This window comes from Gordionus sp. m RMFG-2023, chromosome 3, assembly GCF_954871325.1.
Source record: "Gordionus sp. m RMFG-2023 chromosome 3, tfGorSpeb1-WG-v2, whole genome shotgun sequence".
NCBI lineage: Eukaryota > Metazoa > Nematomorpha > Gordioida > Chordodea > Parachordodidae > Gordionus > Gordionus sp. m RMFG-2023.
The window spans coordinates 9,005,554-9,030,828 of record NC_088777.1 but is presented as its reverse complement, the minus strand read 5'-3'; the positions used below and the strand labels follow the sequence as shown (position 1 = coordinate 9,030,828).

The window sequence follows — 25,275 nt, the reverse complement described above, 5'->3', positions numbered from 1 at the left end:
AGTTGGGGGGGGGGTCCCTTTTATTCTTTTTTGTTTAATAAAAATATTTAATTTTATCCAAAATTAGGCAAAAAGGAAGGTAATTCCATTTTAAAATATTTCCTATTTACCCGAGCTCGGATAACTGTTTACGTCTTCTAAAGGCGCCATTATTGTATCCACTCAAAGACTTTGGAGTATACTAGTAATTATTAAAAGCTAGGCTGATATATATTTTATTACTATACCTTTTTTGTTAAGGTGAATCGAACCATTTTTTATATTTTTGAAAAATATTTTGTAATTTAAAAAATCCCCCCCCCCACACACACATACAAATAAGCGAGACAATTCCAGTTTACAACATTCCAAATACTAAGGTTTATGTAATCTGGTCTTTTTCCCCATCTGATGGTTCTTAAACTTTACTTAATAAAGTATTGATCGTTTTACCTCGGATGCCTCTACCTGTTCTAAATTCGCAATGGAGAGAATAAAATAGTAGGAAAAACTAATACCGAGATTCATGATAAATTGTTAGATATCTAGGATGGATTATACTTTATAATTTGGGAAAAAATTTTATATTATTTTTTATGTCTATTAAATAAATATAAAATACATTGAGAAGATAGTTATAAATGAAAACGATTAGTATTAAATTAAATTTGTCAAAAAATAATCATAATTTGTTCTTTGACGATATCTTTTTATTAAGCATTTTTGGGAGCATTTAGCGAAAAATATATATATAGTATTGATTAAAAATATTCGAATTTTAAAAAAATATATATATTATATAAAAATATTTAATTATAATAAGTGGGGCTTAAAAAATTTTAATCATTTGAATGCCATATATTTTAAAATATAAAAACCTGCTTGCACGAGGCTTCCCCGAAAGACTAGAAATTTTAATATTGTTAAAACCGGGAAATTGTAAAGGGAAAGCGGCAAATTTATATACTAAAAAATATATAATAATAACCTATATCAATTAATATAAATTATTTATTTTTTTAAAATTGATTTATTTGAGCTAAAAATTTAATCTTTTTTTTTTTCATTTAAAAATTATTTCGGTGAATCGGTTTGTGATGAAACGTTAAAAGTCCTGTTTTTAATGGCTTTGGTTTTGGGTGGCAAGAGGTGCATAAGATATTTTTGAAGGCATTTCTGAACCTTTTAGAGAGCAAATTATAAAGAATTGGATTGACTGTTGAATTAGCGTAGAATAGACAACCTAATTTATAGTTGTTGTTTTTTTCAAATATAAAAATTAATAATTATTTTTAAAGTTTAATAAATTTAGATAAAAATATTTATTTTTATGTGTCAAATATAGTCTTTTGCAATGTTAAGGAGGGAGAGAGCATATATCCTTTTAGCCGGACATCGTAGAATAGAGGTCATGGCCGGGTTTTAACCCGATCATACTCCTTCCCATTTATCTAAAAATTATGTTTATCCCGTCTGCCCAATGTTTTAAAATTATTTTATCAATATTTTTACTTATTCTTATATAAAATAAAATAATTGCAAAATTATGAAATAAAAAAAAATGATTTTTAATAAATAGAAGTATGATTTGTTCATTTCTCTCGAAATAAATTTCAAACTCACTCGCCTATCGACTGTCCATTGTTAAAACTAATTTTTTAACTCACCCCACATTGAATATTTTTTTAGCCCATCCATTGCAGACTTTTAGTGTCGGCTTCCTCTTATGTTAATATGAGACTACAATATTGAATACAATAAAGATTATTTTTGTTAGGTAGCTAATCCGAGTTAGAGATAGTTATATTTTGGTTGATTAACATAGAGGATTGGCCAATTGATAATAATTGAGAATTTAGGTAGGGAGGGAACTGACACTAAAACAGTAAATGTAATGAGGTATTCAATTATAAAGATTTTTACCAAGTGTTTCTTGCATCTCCTGCTTTATTTTATATAATTGTATGGGAGAAAAATTGATTTTTAAGTGATTTTTTTGTCTAGGTCTTTTCTAACTTCTATTTTGATTGAAATTGATTAAAAGTAAGTATCTTTTACCGCCTAGAAAATCTTTTCCTGCAGTTCTTTAGTTTTTAAGATATACTCAAAGGAAGTTCCAAAATTATAATTAGCGATATTTTAAAAAAAATATAGCTTTTTTCCGCAGTTTTAAAAGGAAGTAATTTTAATTACTATACAATAGGAAAAAATAGTGGCGATTTAAAAGTAACGTTCAACAAAAAAAACTCTCAAAAATTAATTTTAGATTAATCATTATGCCTTTTTACTTAAGAAAAGTATAATTCAATTAATAAGATAAGCTTGGTGTTTAATAAAATGGCAACTTCTGTATAATAATTAATCAAAAAAAAAGGAAAATCTGAATTAATTAAAATTTGCATCTAGTCTATGTATGATTGATTCATCAAGTCTCCATCTTTAAATATTACAAATAAAGTTTTTTTTTTGGTAATTTTAATTTTGTCCATGAAATTTTTATTTAAAAAAAAAGAATAGTAAAAACGTTTTTATATACATTTTTATATTAGCCCCTTAAATATATATGCATAATTTGGTTTGCATAATTGGCAATAAGATAAATTAAAAACTATACTATAATAAAAAAAAAATCATTCAATGAACTTTAACACTTCCTTAATCTCCAAAAAATTGGCAAAATTTATGTTAAACATTTTCCTTTACTCGATTTATTTACAATTTCTTTAGTAAGTTCAGGCTGATTCCTCTGAGAGCTGACTAATTTAATGCCAAAATATTCTCTTCGTTCCAGTCTTGAGAATCAAAAAAATAATTCCACCGAATATTTTTTTATCTTATTTTATCGAAGAAGAGTTTTCTACTATTGCTATAATATATAAACTCGAGACCTGCAGAGGTACCACTTGCACGGCGAGGCTCAAATTTTTTTAATTTTCGGCAAGTAACCGCCCGGATTTTATTTTTTGGCCAGGCCCGGCCCGGATTTTAAATTTTCAGGCCTGGTCATGATATTTTTAGAAAAAATAATTTTCTGGTTCGGCCCGGATCTTTTTAAAATATATTATATTCATCGGGTCGGGAACTATTTAAAAAGATTTTTAGGCCCGGCTCGAGTATATTTTAAAAAAATGAAGATACGAGCTTCCACTGCGTGTATTTAGTTGGGATTTAAATTAATTTTTACTAATTTAATATTTGACAAGGGTTCGAACCCGCATCTTGAGCTTCTTCATATAGGTCATAATCTATGACTTTGAATCATTATAGTTATTCTAAAATTGATTCAAATGAATATATCATCAATGATGATCTTTTATCACACCTTGTGACATGTAGCACGAAAAGTTAGTTTTATGTCATATTTATATTAAATAATATAATTTATTTTTTTTTAATGAATTTTTTTTTTCCCTTAAAATTTTCAGGCTTAAATTAATAGAAAGAAATTAAATCGAGCAAGGTCATACTCTGTCTAAGAGCACACCATTGAATCAAGTTAATAACTATATACGCATTCGTATACTACTTATAACTATGAAGAAGAAATACTAATATAGGGCTACTGTTTTGCATGAGTTTCCCAACCACTCAACCTTAGAACATTATTAGATATTTTTTATAAAAAATATATTAAATAATTGTCATACCAGTGATATTGTATAGTTTCTCCAAGGTTGCCTTTCTTTCCGGTGTCCATTCTTTTACGAATACGAAAAATAATCTTTGAGCGTTGAAAGGAGCCCAGCATATGAAAAATGTGACCACCACCGCAACTATTATTTTTTAATATTTTTTTAAAAAGAAATTAAATAAATAAACTATTTTTTCCTCATACAACTTTCTGTTGAGCATTTGATACTTTTTTTTGATCTGACCTTTTTTTAAAGCTTTTTAGAGCTTTTCTTTCTTTCGCTCTCTCTTATAAAAAAGAACAATTTAGAGTGGAAATAATCAGGGCATGTGACACAAAAATACTTTTTTTATATGAGAAATATCAAAGTTTAAAACCAAGCGTATCTTAAATATAATTACAGTATGAGTGAGGCGCTATCTCTAAGTGTTGTTAAAGTTACTGTAAACATTTTTTTTTTCCAAAAAAAATATTTATAACTAGTGGCATTTTATGGAATGTAAAGATAAGTAACTGGATACTTTTCGAGTTACCTTTAAAGGTAAATATAATAAATATTTATATATATCACGTGCATTAATCTTTGCTATGCTAATTTCCTAATTTTAAAATTACCCTTTATTAAACAATGTCTCACTTACAAGCACTCCTTCAGAACGTTTGTGCATTCTAAGAAAACTTATTTTTGAAGAAAAACGAATTACGCTTTTTAGATACCAATTTTGAAAATAGTTTATCTTTTAAATTTATATAGCCCAATTTTTTTATTTCAAAAATAAATATCATATTTTACATTTATATATTTTTTTTAGGGTAAAAAAGAATATTACTTTGTTTATTTCCTTGAAAAAAAAAGATAACGGAAATGTAAATGTAGTGTTGTAAATTGAACGCGTTCGTGAACGAAGTTCGTTTTCTTGAATAAAATGATGAACGACGTTTCTATACTTTGACCAATGACATATATGATACCTAGACTGACGATACATTCATTAAAATGCATTTTTAAGCGTCGTTAAAAGCAAATCAGTTAGACCCGCCATTTTGGTAACACATAAAGTAATTATTCTCATGTTAAAAACTATTATTAAATTGATAACTTGCTTCCTTATTATCTCGATGATCCGGTAATTCTTTAATAGAGTTTGCATCAGATATAGGAATAAATTAGGCTCTCGTTTAAAATTTTAATAATGATTAGTGTAACCAAGATGGCTTCTCCAGCTGATTTGCATTGATGTACACTTTTAATGAATGAATCGTCAGTCTAGATATTATATATGTCATTGACTTTGACAAACTTTGAACGTGAACGCGTTCCTTTTTTTTTGACGAATGCGTTCGTTTTTTTACGTTCGTTCAATTTTAGAAAATCTTCTTATTTTTATTCATTTGAAAAATAAAAAAAATTAAAAAAATGACTTTAAAACTTTTAATTTTTAACATGGCTAATATATTGTGATAAAAACATATGTGGTGTATATTTATATTAAATTAAATATTAAACGAAATTTAAAAAAAAAAAAATTTATTCGGAAAGTTTTGAACGAACGTAAACGCGTTCCTTTCTGAAGGTGAACGGTGAACGTATTCGATTTTTTTGGAAACGTTTACTAAATTTTTTTGACCAGCGCATATTGCAAAACCTTTTTTTTTAGATAAAGATGATAATTTATAAAATATAACTGTAATTACTTACTTTTTTTTAAGAATGAATCTTCTCGTTATTTTTTAAAATTAACTTGGGCCAAAAAAATCTAATACTCTTAAGGTCCGATTTCTAAAGATCAAACTGAGGCAGATAAATTTTATACCAAAATTAAAGACTAACCTCTATCACATGACACATAATTTGGTATCATGACTGATAGAACATTCCTATATTATTTATATTAGCTTTTGCAATAGGTGAAGAGAACAGTAAAGGAATATAGGAACATTTATGTCCAATATCTATATTTTGCCCATTAGCAATTTTTTTTTGCCATTTTGTGCAGTCATATGAAAATATCCAACTAAATTTATTAAAAAAAATACGCAAAATTTATATTATTCTTGTTTTCTGACGAGCATCCTTTTTTGGGAACCGTATAAAGTTAAATAATAGAAAAATTTTAAATACTATAAAGTTTTCATCATATTATATTAGACAAAAGTTTAAGTAAAACCGACGTTTAAATAGTGGATTATATTATTTCAACATCTTAAACACTTTATAGGAATTTTACAAAATTTGGCCCGATTTGCTCCCAGTCCACTTATACCAATACTTGACATTTGCAATTTGCAAATATTTTATAATAAAGATAAGGGGGAAAAGGGGAGATTATTTAAAAAAATTGTATTCATTTTAGAAATTGAAATTTCGATTAAGTTACCTAACATCTTAATAGCGTCGGTTCTTGAACGATTCCTTTTTTGGTAACTCTTGGTTATAGAAGATAAAATGATGGGTCGCCTTTTGTAAACTATAAATTTTCGAGACATTTTTAAAATTGAATCCCGCTTAGGAATTTTGGAATCCTTGCTCTTAACCCTAGATAACTTTATTTTTGGAACGTCGTTCGACTGGCGCATTTTGAGAGCGGGACTAGAGCAAATTTCGCTCAAATGGTTTTTAATGACACTAATACCGTTGGAATTGTTGAAATTACAGTTCATACCCGATTCTACCTGATGGTTCTCACAACTCTCTTTTGTATTTCGAGGTTGGAATAAATTGTTATTGACTTGCCTAGGCTTGAATTCCATTATGTTTTCGTTCTGCGAGGACTTATAATAACTTGAGTTAGAAGTAGGAGGAGTTTCGGATTCGATATCCATCTCGGATGCGTTTTTTGTTAAAGCGCTTTCGGAAGATATGTTTGAAGCAGGAAGATGTTCGTCATCTATTTTGTGATTAGAATTGGAGGCACTTCTGTTCTCATAGCAAGTGTGAGAATTGTAAAGTTTGTTACCTATATCTTGATTAATGTTCATAAATCTGAGCATGAAAGATTTAGACCTTTTGGAAGATTTTTGTATGTGGTTCCCTCTTCTGTGGTTTACTTGCAATCGACTCTTAAAATTTTGCCTCCAATTAGTAAACTTTTTGCCTTTTCTCTTGATATTTGAATCGATTACCTCATGATTTTGATTTGATTTTACATCAGAAGGACGCAAGTCTTTGAATCCAAATTTTAGTTTTTGTTTTTGATCCTTTAATCTAGGAAAATTTTGTTTTCCTAAGGGTTTCCTGAACTGCATTATATAACTTTTAATGGGTGTAACAGGGGTAATGTTAGGGATCTTTTCATCATCCATAGCTTCATTATCCATATTGTTATTAGATGTTTTGATTATATCAAACCCTTTTTCATTAGTAAGATAATTGATAGCAGTGTTACAGTTGCTCGTAACATCGATGCTCGTAGAAATATCACTAATGATACTATTATTGTAAGTATAGCTCTTTTTATCACGCCTACTCCTTCTCGGGTTATATTTAAATATGTTTGGATAATTCCGATTTTGCTTGTAAACAGGTATAATAATATCAGCGTGTGCGGACCTTTTTATTTTGAGTCCGATTTTTATATATAACACGACTAGAACGGCCATAGGCACTACCAAGAAGGCGAAAGCCGACCATAACAATAGGGGAATGTACTTGCCTTGGCTCATCGAAAATGGGACCCCACACCAGGCCGATTCACTGATGGGCTTGTCTTCGAAGTCGCAAACGTAATTAATTTTTGTGAACAAGGAGTAAGGGATAGCATTGACTATGGCTATGCACCAAACGCCCACTATGATTTTTATGACCCTCTGTAGGTTTGATAGTATGTGAGGTTTGAAAGGGTGGCATATTGCAAAGTAGCGTTCTACTGTGAAAGCCGTTATGCATAGAATGGATGAATAAGTAGTCATCTCTGATACTAATGCTCGGAAGGAACACATGAAATCCCCGAAGGGGTAGGGATATTGGATCCACATCGAATAAAGCTCTTGTGGCATACCTTTTTAAGTTTGATATTAAAGGAAAATTTTTTTTAAATATTCTAAAATTGAAACGCATAATTTAATTTTTCTAAAAGTTAGCCTATTTTACTTAAATTGATTTTCATATTTTAAATAATTTATACTATAATTTAATAAATCCAAGCTATTTAGCAATCATAAAGATTGATAAAAAAAAACAAATTATTTTGCACCTTCTTTTCAAATCCAAATATTTGGGCATAAAGTCAAAATTTCTTCTTTTAAATAATAATTTATTTTTATGAAAAGAAAAAATATATTCAATTTAGTAGTGAATTTTGATTTACCTTTCCAGAAATCTTTTTAAAACTTCTTTAAATAATATTATATCAAATATTATATTTCGTTTAAAAAAAAATGCAAATTAAAAAATATTAACTACTTAATTATATAAAATTGAATATTAAAAATCATATTTGTTTTTAATATCTATCTAAGTAGTTCTGTTTTGATGCGGCAGTTGGCGATGCAAAATCGCTCTATTTAAGCAAGTTTTTAAAAAAGGCTAACTCACTATTTTAGCAAGAAAAATATTCCCTAAACCTCGAGATTTCTCTTATAGATGTCCAAACTTATATGCCATCTATGAAAAAAAATCTTCATAGCCGTTTTAAAAATGCGGCTCAAATGGAGAGATGAATGGCACTTATTGCAGTGGTGAAAAAAAAATGAAGGTTATTTAGACATTAAAACATAAAACATTTCGCATCAGTTAAAAAAAAATTTATAAGTTGAATCAGTATAAAGGTTAGATTACCACTCAGGAAATTATAAAGGTGGGTTATAAGTTATGAAAAACAATATACTATAGACAAAAAAATTTCATGATGATTTGACTTAAAAGCCGAATTACCATTATTATTTTAGAAAAATACATGGATTCAATCCGAACTTTTAAACCGGTATTAACCGTTATTATTTACAGAACCTGAGCGGTCAAAAAATTTGTCACCTGATACGAACCTCTAAAAATGTGCTTATGATCCAGTTTAAGCCCTACGATATTTTAACTCTTTAAACATGATTAATGCGAATATACTAAGCAAGCATCCCATAAAAACCCATTGAAAATTTTACGCAATATTAACACCAATGGGTTAAATGAGGCCTTACCAAATATATCCATTATAAGGATTATTTTAACCATTCCAATTAGCGGGGTATTCTCAAAACGCAGCTTCCCAACGCTCAAATTAATTAAAACTTACCTACGATTTTACATAAGACCGACTTGTTGCTCACATTAATTTCAATTTTAAAAAAAATGATATAGTCTCATCGTTAGATTATATAATAACCTCTTTTGCAAATAAAAAAGACAAGGAGGATAAATAAAATTGCAATATTTTAGTTTATGATTATATTCATTTTTATGATACGCGCTTCTCATTCATGAATAAAATAAAGCATTATGCTTATAGTTCTTGTTGCAAAAAATTATATCAAATAAGCTTAGGTAAGTTATGCTTTTTTAAGGGGCCGTCAAAAGTCTCGGCCCAGTGCTGCTGACAAGTTATCAGTCATTAATTTTAGATATTTGAAGGTGCCAGCTACCCAAGTTGCCATATAGAAGTGTTCTAAGTTATAAAATTTATTATTCCTCCTCATAATATATAATTTGACAGAATAGAATCTTGAAAATATTTAAATTTTAAATTTTAAAAATGTTCTTTTCTTTACATAATTTCAATACATTTGTATGCGAAAAGGTTTGAGCTAGTTTTTTAAAGGTTCAAACATAACCGTTATTATTATATTTTACAACCATAACCTGACCCATGAAAAGTTATTTTTTCTGAACTTGAAGAATACTCATAGCAACGTATTTCTTTCTTTCTTTCTTTCTTTCTTTCTTTCTTTCTTTCTTTCTTTCTTTCTTTCTTTCTTTCTTTCTTTCTTTCTTTCTTCTTAATGGTATATTCTTAGAAACCTTAACGTTCGAAAACCTAAGCAATCAACATCTTTATTGGTGTATTTACCCAAGCAAATATTTTCTAAAACAATCGTATTTTTCATAAGAATTTATGATTAACTATTTCCCTTATCGCTTCCATCTCTCCTTCTATTTTATTCAGAATAATTCTTGTTTAGATCAATTTATTAATAAATAAAATTTGTGTTAAATTAGAAACATTTTTAAATTTACATAGAAATCATCTTGGTATTTGTCCAATACTCCCAATAGGCCGAAAAAGTTAGAAGAAAAAAAATAACTGCTAGTTTTCAAAATATTTTGAAGTCGGACAAAAAAAAGAGAACAAAATTATGTAGATCAAAAAAACATTATTATAATATCATATTATGAGATTCTCGAGGCACCAGAAAATTTAAAATGATAAAAGTGGGAATAGACCTATAAAAAAAAAGGGAATATTTTTTTTATATTAATTTTAATCACACCAAAAAACGTATGCAAGGTTAAGATTTAGAAAGTATAAACCAAATTTTATTAAGAACAGATTATATATTATTTTTTATAATATATTGATTAAAATGATTTGCAGGGTTTTATAGACCTGATAGTCCGGTCCAGAACCGAACTTACCCTGTATGTATTTTTGTTATTCTCTTTCATTATTTCTCGCCGCTAACTGTGATTGAGGGGTTACCCTGCATTTACATTTAACATGAATTTGCGGCGACTAGGGTTTTATATACTTCGCCGCGAATTCACGCTAACTGTGAAAGTAGGGATAGGCCGAGAAATGGTAAGATTTTAAAAAATAAATTTTATATAAATTATATCAATTAATCAGTTAAAAAATCATGCAATAATGGAACGTTTACTATTTCATTTACTACTAATATTTTTCAATTTCACTTTGAAACAAATATGAACAAATTGTTCAAAATAATAATTTAAAAAAATTGAAATTTTGAGGCTAAAATAACCAAAAATAAAAATTGGGGACCGGGTCCAAAAAATTTGCCAAATAACCCCGAGCCGAGCTTTAAAGCAAAAGAAACTTTTAAATACGGGTCGAGTTTTGACCTCTGCGTGTCTTCTATAATGTAACGGTGTATCCATTATATGACATATATATTAGCAAAATAGCCTTTTTATTAAAAATAAAAATTGATTAAATTCAAAAAAGAATTATTGGAATTCGTTGAACGTTATTTCCAATTATTCAAAATCGTATATGAATAACGAATAATTTTAAAAAAGGATTCTAAGCGCTAAATGCGAAAAAATATTAAAATAAAATTTCTGGAATATAAAAAAAAGGATTAATTTAAATCAATATAAACCAACCTATTTTTCCATATTCAAATAATATTTTTAAAAAGTATTTATTTTATTTTTTTTTAGAATATTGTGTGTAACTTCTATAGTTTTATTTTTTGGTTTCGTAATTAACATAATAATCAGATAAATCATCTTTTAGGCAAAAATATTTTAGTTTTAAATATTAATAGATTTTGATAGACGATATTTATCTATTTTTTCTATCATTTTAAAATATAATCCAAAGATTAAAGATAACATTATAAATCCTCTTTAAGATGACTATTAGAAACCTCCTCTTTTTTTTGGTCATATTGAGATATACTTTGTTCCTCTTTCTCTATAGAAACCATTATTTATTTATTTTTTTGTCAGATAAGATCAAAAGTTCACAATTGAGAACTATAAAATAAACTCAGGATTTTAAAATAGTAACAATCGTGAGAACATTCTGGACTATAATTAGCGGCAGAATAATGACAAAGATCAAAAACATCTCTTTTTTTCCATTTTTCTTTTTAAATCATAAACAGCCGATTTATTTTATCTCAGTGTTCAGCACCGAGCCAAGAGTTCTGGACCACTGTTCTTGCCACCCATCTTCCCCCAATGAACACAGCCCTGATTTGTCTCCGACTCAGAGATAGGGTTCAGGAAATTTTGTCATTTTAAGATTTTGATTTTCTTAAAAATAGAAAGTAAAATTATGTTACGACCAAATTTGATATTTTTTTTTTAAAAATCATACTTAATCACATCTATATTAACTGTTCTTAACACCTATAATAATTTCCATTTAATCAAAGCGTTTATTGGAGTATATAAAAAGGACCGTTAAGATTTTATGGATAAGAATTTATTCTCCCAATGACATAAAAATATAAAATGGATATTTACCTATGTGTTGACTATGAAGGTAATTCCCATCTTCCCTTAGTTTACCCACTAAAAACATCAATGAAGTTATCGCATTTCCCCTCTGTGTTAGAGAGCCCTGAGAAACTTTCACCATCATTTTATAAAACATGGTTCTTAGATGAGCCTGCATTATTCAAAACTCGAGCTCAATTAATCCTTTTCGGCGTTTGCGTGAAAGATGTGTGGGGGAGGGGCTTATTAAGGAATCTCTAGTTATTTTAGGGTATCTTAAGATCCCTTAAAAAAATATTATCTCATGATAACGCTTAATCCTTATGGTATATAAATTCAAATACTTGAAAACTTTACTGTCTCTTGAGTGAGTTGTTAAACGTAACTCAATATTTTAGCTAACAAATATTGCCTAAGCCTCGAGATTTCGATAATATATATGTCTAGATCTTTGTTCCTTCTATGAGTAGAATCTTCAGGCTTACATAATATTTTTTTGGATAAAATATTGAGTTAGCCGTTTTTAAAAATCGGCTCAAGAGCCGTTTAACAATACTACTCTTGAGATCCTGGTTCGACCTGCATTATTTTATAATATATATTTTTTTTCTAGATTACATCATTATGATTTATCTTTACATTTTATGTTAAGTGAATTGTTTTTATTTAAATATTTAGAAAAAAATAATAATTAATTTTAAAAAATTCCAATCATATCTAATTTCTCACACACTCCACAAACTCATAAATTTTTCCTCGATATCAAATAATATTTTAATTTTAAATAATATTTTTTGTATATTGATTAAATTTGATTCGACGTATTGTTTCTTTTTATACAATTTAATATATATATATTTTTTAACTAATATTTATATTTATAATATGTATTATTATAATGAATGCTTTAGCAGCAGTCAAAGTTATAATAAATAATATAAATTAGCGTATTAGAATCCCTTTAAAAATAAATAACCAACCTTGAGTCAGTTAGCAGTAAAAAAAATTTTATTGGTCATATTTTGCTATTTTATGTATTTTTCTAAAAAAAATACTTTGAAACAATAAGACTGGTCCTAAGTTCGTATTTTTGATACTCGTCTAAACAGCTGTTGAACTAGGGCACGTTTTGGTTTATTTTAGGTGTTTGGTGGAATTGTTTATTTTTAATTTTTTTTTCTTTTACTTTTTAGGCTTGTTTGGTCGAAGTTAAATAGTCGGTTAAACAGCAGGGCTGGTTTAGTAATAAATCAAACCAGGAACATAGTCTAACTTATTTTTAATTATATATAATATTTTGGGGGGGGGGGGGTTATGGCAAAGTTTAAGTGGGAAACACGGGTGACCAGTAGGGTTTGAGTTAATATAGAGCGTAAATATCACAACTTCTAAGTTTTAATTGAAAATTCCCACTTCAAAACCATTAACGGCTATTTTAGATTTTTTTAAAAAATAATTTATCTTGTAAATTCATCACTTGAAATTCCGGGGGTGAATTGGATCACGGCAAAATTAAAAATAATTTCGTTTTCTAAATCTTTTTATTCACTGATATTTTGGCCCAAAATTTTAAATGAGCCTCGAAATTTTATGCCAGAAAGGTTTGGATATCTATTGAAGAAGTTTGCGAAATATTATTTTGGCTAAAATCTTAGCTCAAAATGGGCTAAAACCTTTTAACAACTCTATTTTTAATTTCAAACAAAAATTTCCCGCTTTTCTAGAAATGTATCGATTACATTTTCAATAGTCTAAGGATTGGATTAGAATCTCTGACTGATCGGATCTGTCAGTCATATTTTTTTATAAAAAAAATTATATTGGATCTGGTGGTTCCGAAAAAAATGGGTTTTGATACCGAACTTTAATTGTATTGTGATTGTAAACTTTTTATTTTATAAATATTAATAAAGTAGAACTAAAAAATAAACGAATGCCAATTTATGCTAATTATGAACTTTCAAAGTTTTGAACATTATGCGGTCTCAAAGGTTTATCTAGCCTTAATTGCTTTTGGATCAATAATTCAATAAAGTAAAATTATTTTAAATATGACAAAATATTTAAAAATATTTGAACCGAGCCTAAGAAAAGTGGAAAGGTTTTTTTTCAAAACAGCCAGACTTAAATTTATACCTCAATTTCCATGATTATAGGGAACTCGATTGGCTAATTTTTTTTTGCTTCATATATATGACGGATATTTGTCCTATTAGTATATAGATTCTATGTGGATTCGAAATCTCAATATTAAAAGGGATTTTTTTAAATCTGATTTGACCGGAAATAGATTCCAGCATATCTAGACTACCTACCCTATAAATTTTGAACAATTTTGGCCATAGACTGTTGCGCATTTATTTCAATTTATATGAAAAATTTATATAAAAATGGATACAAATTACCATTATTTTAACAGTTCTAGGCAAAATTGTCTGAAATTCACGGTGGGCATACTATGTAACATGTTGGAATGCATTTCTAGTTAAATCAGAATTTTTTAATCAAATTTAAAAATGGCTCCCAGTAAATGATTAAGAATTAAGTGATTCCAAATTCCAATGAATTCCATATCCCAATAGGGCAGTGTCAAAATTTTGAAATATGACTCAAAGGAGAATACAAAAATTTTAAGAGGTAGGTAGGATGGGGAAAACATCACCCGTCCTTGAAAAATGCATAAATTAATTTTTGACTAGGGTCCTAGACCCCATGAATCCTCTCTCCCGCAGCTACATCCCTTTTTCTATAATTCACCTTTCTCTCTGCATTTCTCGTTCCGTATAAAAGTAGTTATTTTTTTTTTAAATTTTATCTTTAATCATTTAATTCTTTTTAATAAAAATAAGAAAAAAATATTGAATTCATTCATCCTAATCTTTTTTAAAAAGTAATGAAAATTTTTTTTTTTTAATTTTTTAAAAATATTATATATAAAAATTCAAAAAATTAATATATTTTGAAAAAGTTTTTTTTTAATATGTCACGATAACTTAACCAAGAAAAAGATTGGTATATTTAGATTGATGTCCAAGCAAAACGTCGGCATCGAGCAAATAAAAAGGGGAATAAGGTCAAAATTAGTTTTCAGTGAGCTTAAATCTTTGAAATAGGGACTCACCCACTCACATAGCCCCCCCCCTCTAGGAAGGAAGAGTCAGTTAAGCGGGAGATTTTTGTTATATTGATTAAAATTTAAAAATGATCTCCGACGAAGGAGGGCGCCACATTCATTCCAAGAGATGGAGGCATATATTCACCATAAATACTCGTTACCAAAAGCGTACAGTTTGGATTCTATGCTTCCCACAATTATTTTTTTTTAACCAATAAAAAAATTATTATCCAGTGACACACATTTGCTATTTCCTTTTTTTCTTTATTTTACCAAGATAAAAATTTCCTTTATATTTTTTTAACCCCCTATTTAAAATTATTCTTTCAATATTTTCTTATCCACTATTTTAAAAGAAATTAGTCAATCCATGACATCAGGGGCATCACTAGCCTTTACAATCTCAGGGGACTCAAAGAAAATTTTTTAAAATTATTTTCAAAATTGTCTTTTTTTTGTTAACATTTTCCAAAATGGCCTCTTTTTTTAGTTAACATTATTCAAAATGACCTTTTTATTTAGTGGTTATAAAAAAAATTAGAAATTTTGAGAGGGCTCAAATTTTTCAGAAGGCTACCCCTACGCTCCCCCCCCCCAGACGATACTGCATGACATATCTTTCCTTCTTTTTTTTTAGTTTATACCAAAAATTTTAGGATAATTTAACGACACACTCCTGAATTTAATGCATTCAATTTATTTTAAATATTAGATGCATAATTCATAATTCGTATATGTAAATAGGAATATTATTGGTAAATTAATTAATTATTTATAGGGCAGCCAAATCATTTATAAAAAAAAAATCCCCAATTTTTATTCATTAAATTAGCAATTTTAATAATAAATTAAAACTAAAATCCTTTATATTTTAATTTAGATAATATTTAAAGATTTGACACTTCGTAACATAAATGATATAGAGATACTCATTTGAAGAATGATAACACGGCTGTGTTGGACTTTACACACCTGAATTTTCGATTGTGATCTTGTAAATAACCAAAAATAAATTCATTATTATTAGCCTCCTTCTGGTCATTTACAAAAAAAATATTCCAATTTCTTAGGCCAGCTTTATGAGGATTGGAACTCAAAATAATCTTTCCTTCCCTTCCTTCCTAAAAAAAAAATATTTTTTTAAGTGACAAATGTTTTTCCTATTTATAAATGATTAATGATTACGATTCGAATAATATATTGATTAAAAATAAATTGCCAATCTTAAGATTATATAAATATTTTTTAAATTGCGAAATCTTTTAAAGTGTGTGTGTGATTTGTGATTGATTAATTAGATAATTATTTTAAACATTTTAATCTTTGTAACTCAATAGGCCGTCTCTAAAATATCAAAAAAAAATCACAAACTTTCGAAACTTTAATGAGAAAAAAATAAATAATCTATTTTAAATGTAAATAAAAACCATGACCAAAACATAATTTCAGAAAATTTTATACGATTTATTAAAATTTTAATATTTGCTAAAGTTTAGATTTTGGTCATGGCCTTAAGAATATGGTAATGTATAAAAAACCACCACCTTCTAATATCAAACAACGGTCATTATCTCACCATTCCATCGTTCCTCCCAAAAAACCCTACTCGTAAAATGATACCCCAAATTTCTCTTCGATCGACAAACTGAATATCTCGCAACTAAATTTATAATTTTTTATATATTCGTTTGTATTTAATTGTTTGAGATATCGTATTAAATTATCTTTTGAAGGAAATGTATGTCGTATTGGGATATGGAATCCATGGGGATTTGTAATCTTTCGATTTCAAATCATTTGCCGAGGGTCTATTTAAAAAATTTTAAAGTTGATTTAACCGGATATGTGTTTCAGCCTGTGTAGAGTACCCACGTCGGTGAATTTAAAACCATTCTGCTATGAACTTTACAACTAATCTTAATTTATATTGATTTTTATATGGATTTTAGCTGTAATTTTTTTTAAAAAAATATATACAAATGTTTATGGTAAAAAAAAATCTAAAATTTCTAAGGTAGGTACTCTACACATTCAATACATTTCCTGTTAAATTGGACTTTAAAATTTTTTAAATCGACCCTCGGCAAATGATTCAAAATCGAAAGATTACAAATCCCCATGGATTTCATATCCCAATACGGCATATATTTATATCGAATACGAATAAAAATCAAAATCAAAAACTTTAAGAAATATTAAATATGTTACTTGCCAAAATCTTATTTTTATTTAAACATATTTTCAATAAAAGAGTAGAATAATCATAAAAAATAAACTAGTCAGGCAAAATTAACAAAGTATGTTAGTCCTGACACGAGGCACGTAGAAAGTGGAAAATTTTCTCCCCCCCCCCACAGCAAATTTACCTTCTTAAATATCATTTTAAGCAAATATAAATTTCTTCCCTACACAACCACCCCCCCCCCTTCTTTTTCCCCGAAATATATATAAAATATTATTAAGGGCCGTAGTCACGGGGGGAGGGGGCCCCGGCCTCCAAATTTAAAAAAAATTAATTAGTTATTAAATTTTAATTCACTATTAACAATTAAATCTAAATGAAAATAACAAAATTTTCAGAAAAATATTAATTATTTAATTTATAAAAATTAATAGACAAGTTAAAACCTGAGCATAATTATTTATATTTTTTGTGGAGAAATACAAGAAAATTTAATAAATCATTATTTTACAATGTCTTTCTGCTTATTAAATGTATTTTAAAGCAACTTAATGAATTAAATATCAATTCATCGAATATAATAAGCCAGGCATATTATGTGCAAAAGTCATGTCTATCCAAAATAGAGAAGTACGTACCCACTTCAAAAAAATTGATAAAATTACCTTGTATACATTGCTACAATCACAAGTTGCATCCTATGGTTCAAAATTAGTATAATAATATTGTTATCACTTCTAACCCACTTCAAAAAAATTGATAAAATTACCTTGTATACATTGCTACAATCACAAGTTGCATCCTATGGTTCAAAATTAGTATAATAATATTGTTATCATTTCTACTTTAAAACTTTTTAAAAAAAATTTGGGTTCGGGCCGGGCCGGCAAAACTTTTTAAAAAAATTTCGGGCCGGGCCGGGCTTGAAAAATTAGGCCCGATACAGATCAAGACCAAAAGTAGACTGGTCATTTATAAACATCTCGTATCATAGAACTCTTAGCTCAGAGGTCTCATGATTTAGTCGAAGCCACTGGTCTTTTATCTCAGTGTTTTAATATAAAGTACATTATATTGGCCATTTTCATTTATGAGATATTAATAACTCCACTAAATAAGTATCTACAGTCAGTAGGTACTATTATATTGGATGTTAAAAATTGTATCGATTCCACAGTTAATATATTAAAAAATAAAAGTAATAATTCTTTAGATTTTATAAGAATTAAGGCTGAGAAACTTATATGAATATTTAATCTCATCCCTCAAAAATCATCAAGGGTACATAAAACGCCCATAAATCTTCAAGATTTTTTATAAAATAATTGATTACTTTGTAGATCGTTTTTTAGATAGATTTGTACAAGATGATTATAATCTTCTATCATGTTTTAATACATTATCCCCCTCCCCACTGGAATGATTATTAAACTTAAATGTGGAAACGTTACATAATGAAATGAAAACAGCAAAAGGATTATTGGCTGCAGAAGTTAAAGAAACATAATTTTTTAAAAATATAGTAAATATTATGTATAAAAAAAAATCAGCTCGCATTTAGGAAATTGTATAAAGGTTCATCATGTATCAGCGGTTTTTTGTGAGGTCTCATTCTCTACACTAAAGAGAGTTCTATTGAGTACCAGAGAATAGATGAAAGGTCGACTTAAACAAAATTTAGTATTAATGACTTATGGAAAAAAAACAGAATTTATAATTCGTTTAGGGTTAAAATTTAAATATAAAAATAGTCTACAAACTTTTGATAAAAATAGCAAAAATTTCTATGAGTGCCTAACTATTTGTTCTACTTCAAAAATTTTGCCCCCTCCCCTTCTAACTAATTATTTTTTTTAGAGTAACTTTTGACAACTCCATAAAGATTAGGGTGTTTTAAACCATAGAAATTCTCATTTTTATCGATTTAGAAGATCAAAAAAATAAGGTCGGATAAGTTCTAGTTATTTTTTTATTTCTTTACAATTTTATCCCTTTTTTTTCTATAAATGTCCTTTTTTTTTGTCAAACTCAAAAGAGTTTTATTTTTTATAAAGTTCTTTTTCAAAAAAAAATTACTATTCATTTTAAGCATCCCTTGTTTGTATTTTTAATAAATTCTAGACGCGTAAAATTTAAATAATTATTAAACATATTTTTCTTAATTTATTTTTATTTTTTTTACACTTTTTTTAAAAGTGGACAAAATATAAATGTTGGTTTAAAAAATAATTAAAATGAAATTACATTAATTTATAATAATTAAATTTTATATTTAATCTAATACCACATTATTTCCTCTTTCTTTTGTAATTATTAGGGCTGTCCAATATATTGGATCGGAAATATATCAGAATCGGAACGCCACCGATAATGATCATTATCTAAATAAATTCGGATCGGCTCGATATCATTTAAAAATCGATTCAATCCTAATTTTTTTTTAAAATAAATAATAAGATTGATCAATCGCGTAAATAGAATAAATTTTATCCCTGGCACACCCCATAATCTTTTTTAACATTTTTTTTATAAGGGACTTAAATAAAGGTATTTTGAATTTGATAAAATATTCATGAAATACGATCATATTTATAACATAATTATGGGTTAATAACAATGTATGATTTACTCTTCATTCATTGTTAGAGAGATTTGGTGGTAAATTATATAAATAACACCCTGTATTTTTAAATCATCTGCCGCGAATTCGAGCAAACTGTGAATGAGGGGTTACCCTGCATACAAGTTGGCATAAATTCTTGGCGAAATATACAAAATATGCTGAATTTTTGTGTATTTTTATATACTTCGCTGTGAATTCGCACTAATTATGAATGCAGGGTAAGATCGAGATTAAAAATAATCTGAAATTTTGATGAAAAAAAAATAATTTATTCTTCTTCTAACATAAACATTGACCTTACTAGAATTTTGAAAAGAGAACGTTTTAGATATAAAATATAAAGACTTTTTGGAATTCTTATTCTATAAGAAAATAAATGGAGTAATATAAATATTCTGGTTAAAAATTTTTAAAATAAATATTCCAAAAGCTTAAAAATTAAACAAATATAACATTTCACAAGCAATTTTTTATTAATTAAAAATTCAGATCGGTTTTTAATATCAATATCGGGTCGGATCGGTTTCTAAAAAATATTTTCAATACCTGATCAGACCGGTTTTTAGAAAATATTTTCAATGACAGATTGGATCAATGAAAAAAATTGCGGATCGGATATCCCTAGCAATTAACAATAATTTCTTAAATATTTTATTTTGTATTTCGCGGAATAATCTTTTTTTTTAATGTTCCCTTTCAATTTATTTTCTTTTTTTTTAAAAAAAATTTAGAAATTTAAAAATAAAGCATTGTCTAAATTTAGGTTTATCTTTTACTTTAATTGCTTTATTTGAATTTTAAGAGTGTCAAAATAAATAATAATATGTATATAATCCAATTAACAAAAATAAAATTAATTTTTTTCCCCCATTATATTAATAAAAATCTCATTTTTAATATTAAAAAAACGGAAATTGAGCCCTGGATTTATCAACATAGCATTAATGATAATAACCTAACTCAAAAAATCAGCAAGTTATGGAAATTTCTTTTTTAAAATAAGTAATTAGGGTTAACGGTTAGGAGGATATAGGTTAGGGTTAATTAAAGGTTTGAGATATATGGGTTATTTTTATGATATATTGATTTGATGATATATTGATTTAATTAAATCATTTTTTATTAATAATTTGTCAAATCTGACATGGTCATGTGATTAAAAATAATTTCCTTAAGTTGGACCACAATCAGCATTATTAATATAAGCTTCGTTTATAATATATTTTGTCTATCGAAATAATTAAAAATGACCATGATTTGGTTGGCATAGGCTAATTTTCTAATTGTTTTTAGTTTGTCAGTTTAAGGTATAGATCTGAAATAAGTGGGTTTTTTGTATGCTCATATCTTAAGCGGGGCGACCGGTTAAAGATATTTTTAAAACGATGGGTTTAGGAGAAGGAGGGGGGGAAGGGTGAAAATATTTTTCTGTGGATATGAGCATTTATTTTTAAAATATATATTAAAATAAATTAAGAGACGAATCAACATCAAATAATTTTTCATTAGGGGAGGGGGGGGGGGTAAAAGTTAAACAAAATTTTTAGCTAAGAATGGAAGGAACGGACAGGCGGATTGATTTTTTTTTAATTACAGATCTTAATTTAAGATGTGCCATTTTATTTTATTAAACTTCACTAGCCATTATATTCTTTTGAAAAAGGCTTCTAGGACCGCTCATAGGCATAGCCAGTATTTTTTGGGGGAAGAGGGAGGGGTGGGGAGGCTTTTAGGTGCCATTGTAATATTTTATTGAAGGACTTTAAGTTATCATTTTGGGAAGCAAATAAACAATCGTTAATTAGATAAGAATCATTTGACTTAAAACCAATAGGTCTTTAAAACAATTGAATTTCGAAAAAAAAAATAATAGTTTAATTGGTTATTGTCACAATTTATAATATTTTTTGGAGAAAATTTATAAGTATTATTTTATATAAATTTCTTATCCCCTTGGCAAATTGTTTCGATGACAAAGCGAAACCATTTATAGAAGAAAATGAATTAAATTTTTAACCAAAAAAAGTAAGAATAACACGTATCAATGGTGGAACTAAGTATAGAGTTAGGAAATGGAGTCCCGATTAAGTTAAATAGAGAACTAAGACAGTGGCAAATGACCGCTATTATAAAGATATATATATTACATAAATTATGCTTAATATTTTCCTATTTCTAACATTTATTACAAATTATTTATATATTGTATAAATATTACCTACATTATATTCTAATCTGCTCATTCACGAATCCCATTTTGAAAATGTCGAAAATGATTTATTTATTTTAAAGTTTAGATAAATTGGGGGTTTTTAGGTCGCCAAAAGCATTGGCATGGACCTGCAATTAGAAATCCTAACGAATCAAGATTGTATTAATTACAGATAGAGGATCTATCACCTCATAAGTAGTGATAATTTTTTTTGAAACGTTTTCGCAATCTTTCTTTCCTTCTTTCTTTCTTATAGAGAAAAAAAAATGGAGTAATAACCCCTGGAAATCACAAAATATTTTATTCCTTATTGATTTTAAAATTATTTTATTGTTTATTTTTATCTAAATTCTGAAGGTATAAATGATAAAGTATTTTAATTTGTTTAAAACAAACTCTCAGCGAGAAAGCCATTCGTTCTTTCCTTCTCAACTTTCCTATTTTATTTAACGAAAAAATAATCACGTGCTCGTTAGCGATAGTCATTCAAAAATCATATATAATTAATAAGTTCAAAATGGACATTAATTAAAGCTATTTTTAAAATAAATAAATAAGTAGTAATTAAGTTTAAAAGGATAATGCTCTCTTTTTTGTTATAAAATGGTATATATTATATGACAAGATGGTATCTTAAAATATCTTAAAAAAATGTTCACACTTTTAGAAAAAAAACATACTTACATACGTATATATACAGACAAGGTTGCCTAATTTTGGCTCTTGATAATTTGGTCATCTCACTAATTTGACCACCATTCCGAGCCCCATTCATATTCCTATTAACTACTATGTAAAAATGCCTTGATAAATTGGGCAAATGTCTACCTTGCAGAATTTAATATTTTGTCCATTTGCACAAGACCTCTATTAAGTGGGCATTTGCTGTTTTTGTTGCATTCATTCATTTATATTATAAAATTTTATCATCTATTTAAAACTATTCAGAGTCATATAACAAAATTAATAAAGAAAACAAGTATAAGGCGTTATCGTTAATTAAGAAAATTAAGGTTATTAAATTTCTAAAACATTATAACTCAAAGAGATTATGCTAAAAGATTTAATATCTCTAAAGGAATTATTTTACAATATTCATAAATCCATAGAAGACATTAACAAACTCCAAGCAAATAAAACATATTTTTGTAAGTCGTATTGGGTTAAGGAATTTATGAATTTCGTATAATTCTATTGAGAGCGATTTTTAAATTTTTTGAAAGTCTTTAACCGGAAATATATTGCAACATAAATAGAGTAACTACCCTATAAATTTCGATTAAATTTTGTTATTAAAAATAGTGTAATTCAAAGTTTCAGGGTCGGGTATGGGCCTTAATACTATATTTTCTAGCGAGTCTGGGCCAGGCCTGGGATTCTTTAAATATTTAATGGGTTTGGGCCTAAAAAAATTTCGTTTAAATATAGCATATTTAAAACAGTTGCTAGATCAAAGAAATATTGCAAATTTTTTCTTCTATTTGTAATAAAAAATTTTAATATTGCAAACTAAATACACTAAAATATTATTCATTTTCATTGAATGCAATAAATTATATTTTTGATATGGGTTGGGCCTGGCTTGGGCAAAATTTTTAGAACTTATTATGGGCTTGAGAATTTTTTGTTTTTACTGCGAACCTAGGCCAGGCAAGACCAATGAAGATCTCTGATCTCAATACTACATATTAATGCATAATTTTCCTCAAATTTGAAAAAGGTTGAACATTTTTGCTATACTAAAACTCGAACTGATGGTAAAATGTATTTTTTCTAAAGTAAAAAGTCTTGATAAATTGGGCAACTGTCTAAGTTGGGCAAATATTTTGGTTCTAACCGTGCCATAGACAGATTTGACTATACACAAAGGGGCATTTTCATAACATCCACCCCCCACCCACCCCAGTTTCTGTAAGGTGATCCCTTAATTTTCTAATAATATAAATGGATTCAAAACTTGTCGTTCTTAATGACCATAAGATTCTTTTAAATAGTTATAAGAATTATAGAGAATAGTTATATTGTCTATCTCCATTTTTGTCGAAATTAATCTTCTTCATCTAATTTTGGATTGTGTAAAATGGAGTTAAAATATTTAATTTCTAAATCTAAATTACATAATATAAGTTGTTTTTGTTAAATATTATGGCATATACAATATAGCACCAGCGTCTCCTGTGCCAACAGTATAATAAGCGACCGATATTTATTAATAGTGGTCTGGTATATATGTATATAAATACACTAAAAATATATATGGTAAAACCTATGATGAGTGACAATAAATCCGCCACGGCTAAATTAAACAAATAATAATTGGTGGCGGTATGCAATGACGCTGTTTTGATTATGACAACGCAGGTCAGTAGATTTCCCAGCAGCCCTGTTATCAGAATCACAGAATAAATAACGGTTATAGGAATGAGCACCTTGTGCGCCAATTGTTTGGAACCCAGAATTTGGGTTAGATTGAGTTCGTGCGAAGGTGAATTCTGAGTAAAATTTTTTTGCCAGGGCTTAACTTTGTCAGTGACAGAATGGGGATAAGATGTATGTGTGGTGACTGTTGATAATATTGATATATTTGGAATGAGAAAAGTTTGTTGAGAAGAATTCCATGATTGTTGGTTCCAAAAATATCTCGAAGAATCGTTAGAAAAGCCCTCCTGGGGGTTAGACGGACCGGTCCAATCTGTTATGTTAAAAATATCTTTTGCGTATACTGCACAAATGGCATTGGCCATTAAAAGCGTAAAAGCTTTGCTCTTCTTTTTATTAAAAAGATTAAATTTCTTAATATTTTGAATGACATCTTTTTTTACGAATTTGTTATTGTAGAAAATTTAAACTATTAAAACTGTTATAAAAAATATATATAATCCATTTGTATTTAGCAAAGTTTTCTAATATATAAAATATATTATTATTTTTTTTCCGTTTTTTTTGTAATTTAATTATTTTCTAATAACAAAAAATTTTAAAATAATTATTTATTTATTTTTAAATTGAATTGATTGTCGATATACATTTAAATTATTACAAAATTATCGACTCTTATCAATATTTATACAAATTATCGAGTTATAAATCAAACATAGATAATAAAAAAAATAAAATTTTTCAGAATTTTAAGATTTATAAATAAATATTTCTGTCTCGTTATATATTTGATCCTTATTACCTTTTCTTTTCCATAATAAATGTTATATAATCGAGTACTATAATAAAATATGTAAACAGGTGTGTAACCAAGAGGAAGTGGGAAATTTCCTTCTCCATCGGAAATTTGCCTATTCTTGTATCATTTTATGTAGACATCCTCCTGCATACACCCCCTTCCCCACCCTTCCTAAAAATGGATACAAGATAGATATCATTAAAAACAATAATTTGAAATAAAATTAGTAAAAGTTA

At 27.5% G+C, this 25,275-nt stretch overlaps 1 protein-coding gene across 1 annotated transcript; it reads right to left on the bottom strand.

Moving 5' to 3' along the window:
* Positions 1 to 809: 809 nt before the first annotated feature.
* On the bottom strand, positions 810 to 24,675 carry LOC135926696 (muscarinic acetylcholine receptor gar-2-like). The gene is made up of 4 exons (XM_065462628.1): positions 24,128 to 24,675; positions 5,989 to 7,608; positions 3,627 to 3,752; positions 810 to 1,222 (listed from the first exon to the last, which is right to left on the bottom strand). Exons 1-4 carry the CDS (start codon positions 24,603 to 24,605, stop codon positions 1,047 to 1,049), a joined length of 2,400 nt encoding a protein of 799 aa, XP_065318700.1. The 5' UTR covers positions 24,606 to 24,675; the 3' UTR covers positions 810 to 1,046.
* Between the last annotated feature and the right edge of the window lie 600 nt (positions 24,676 to 25,275).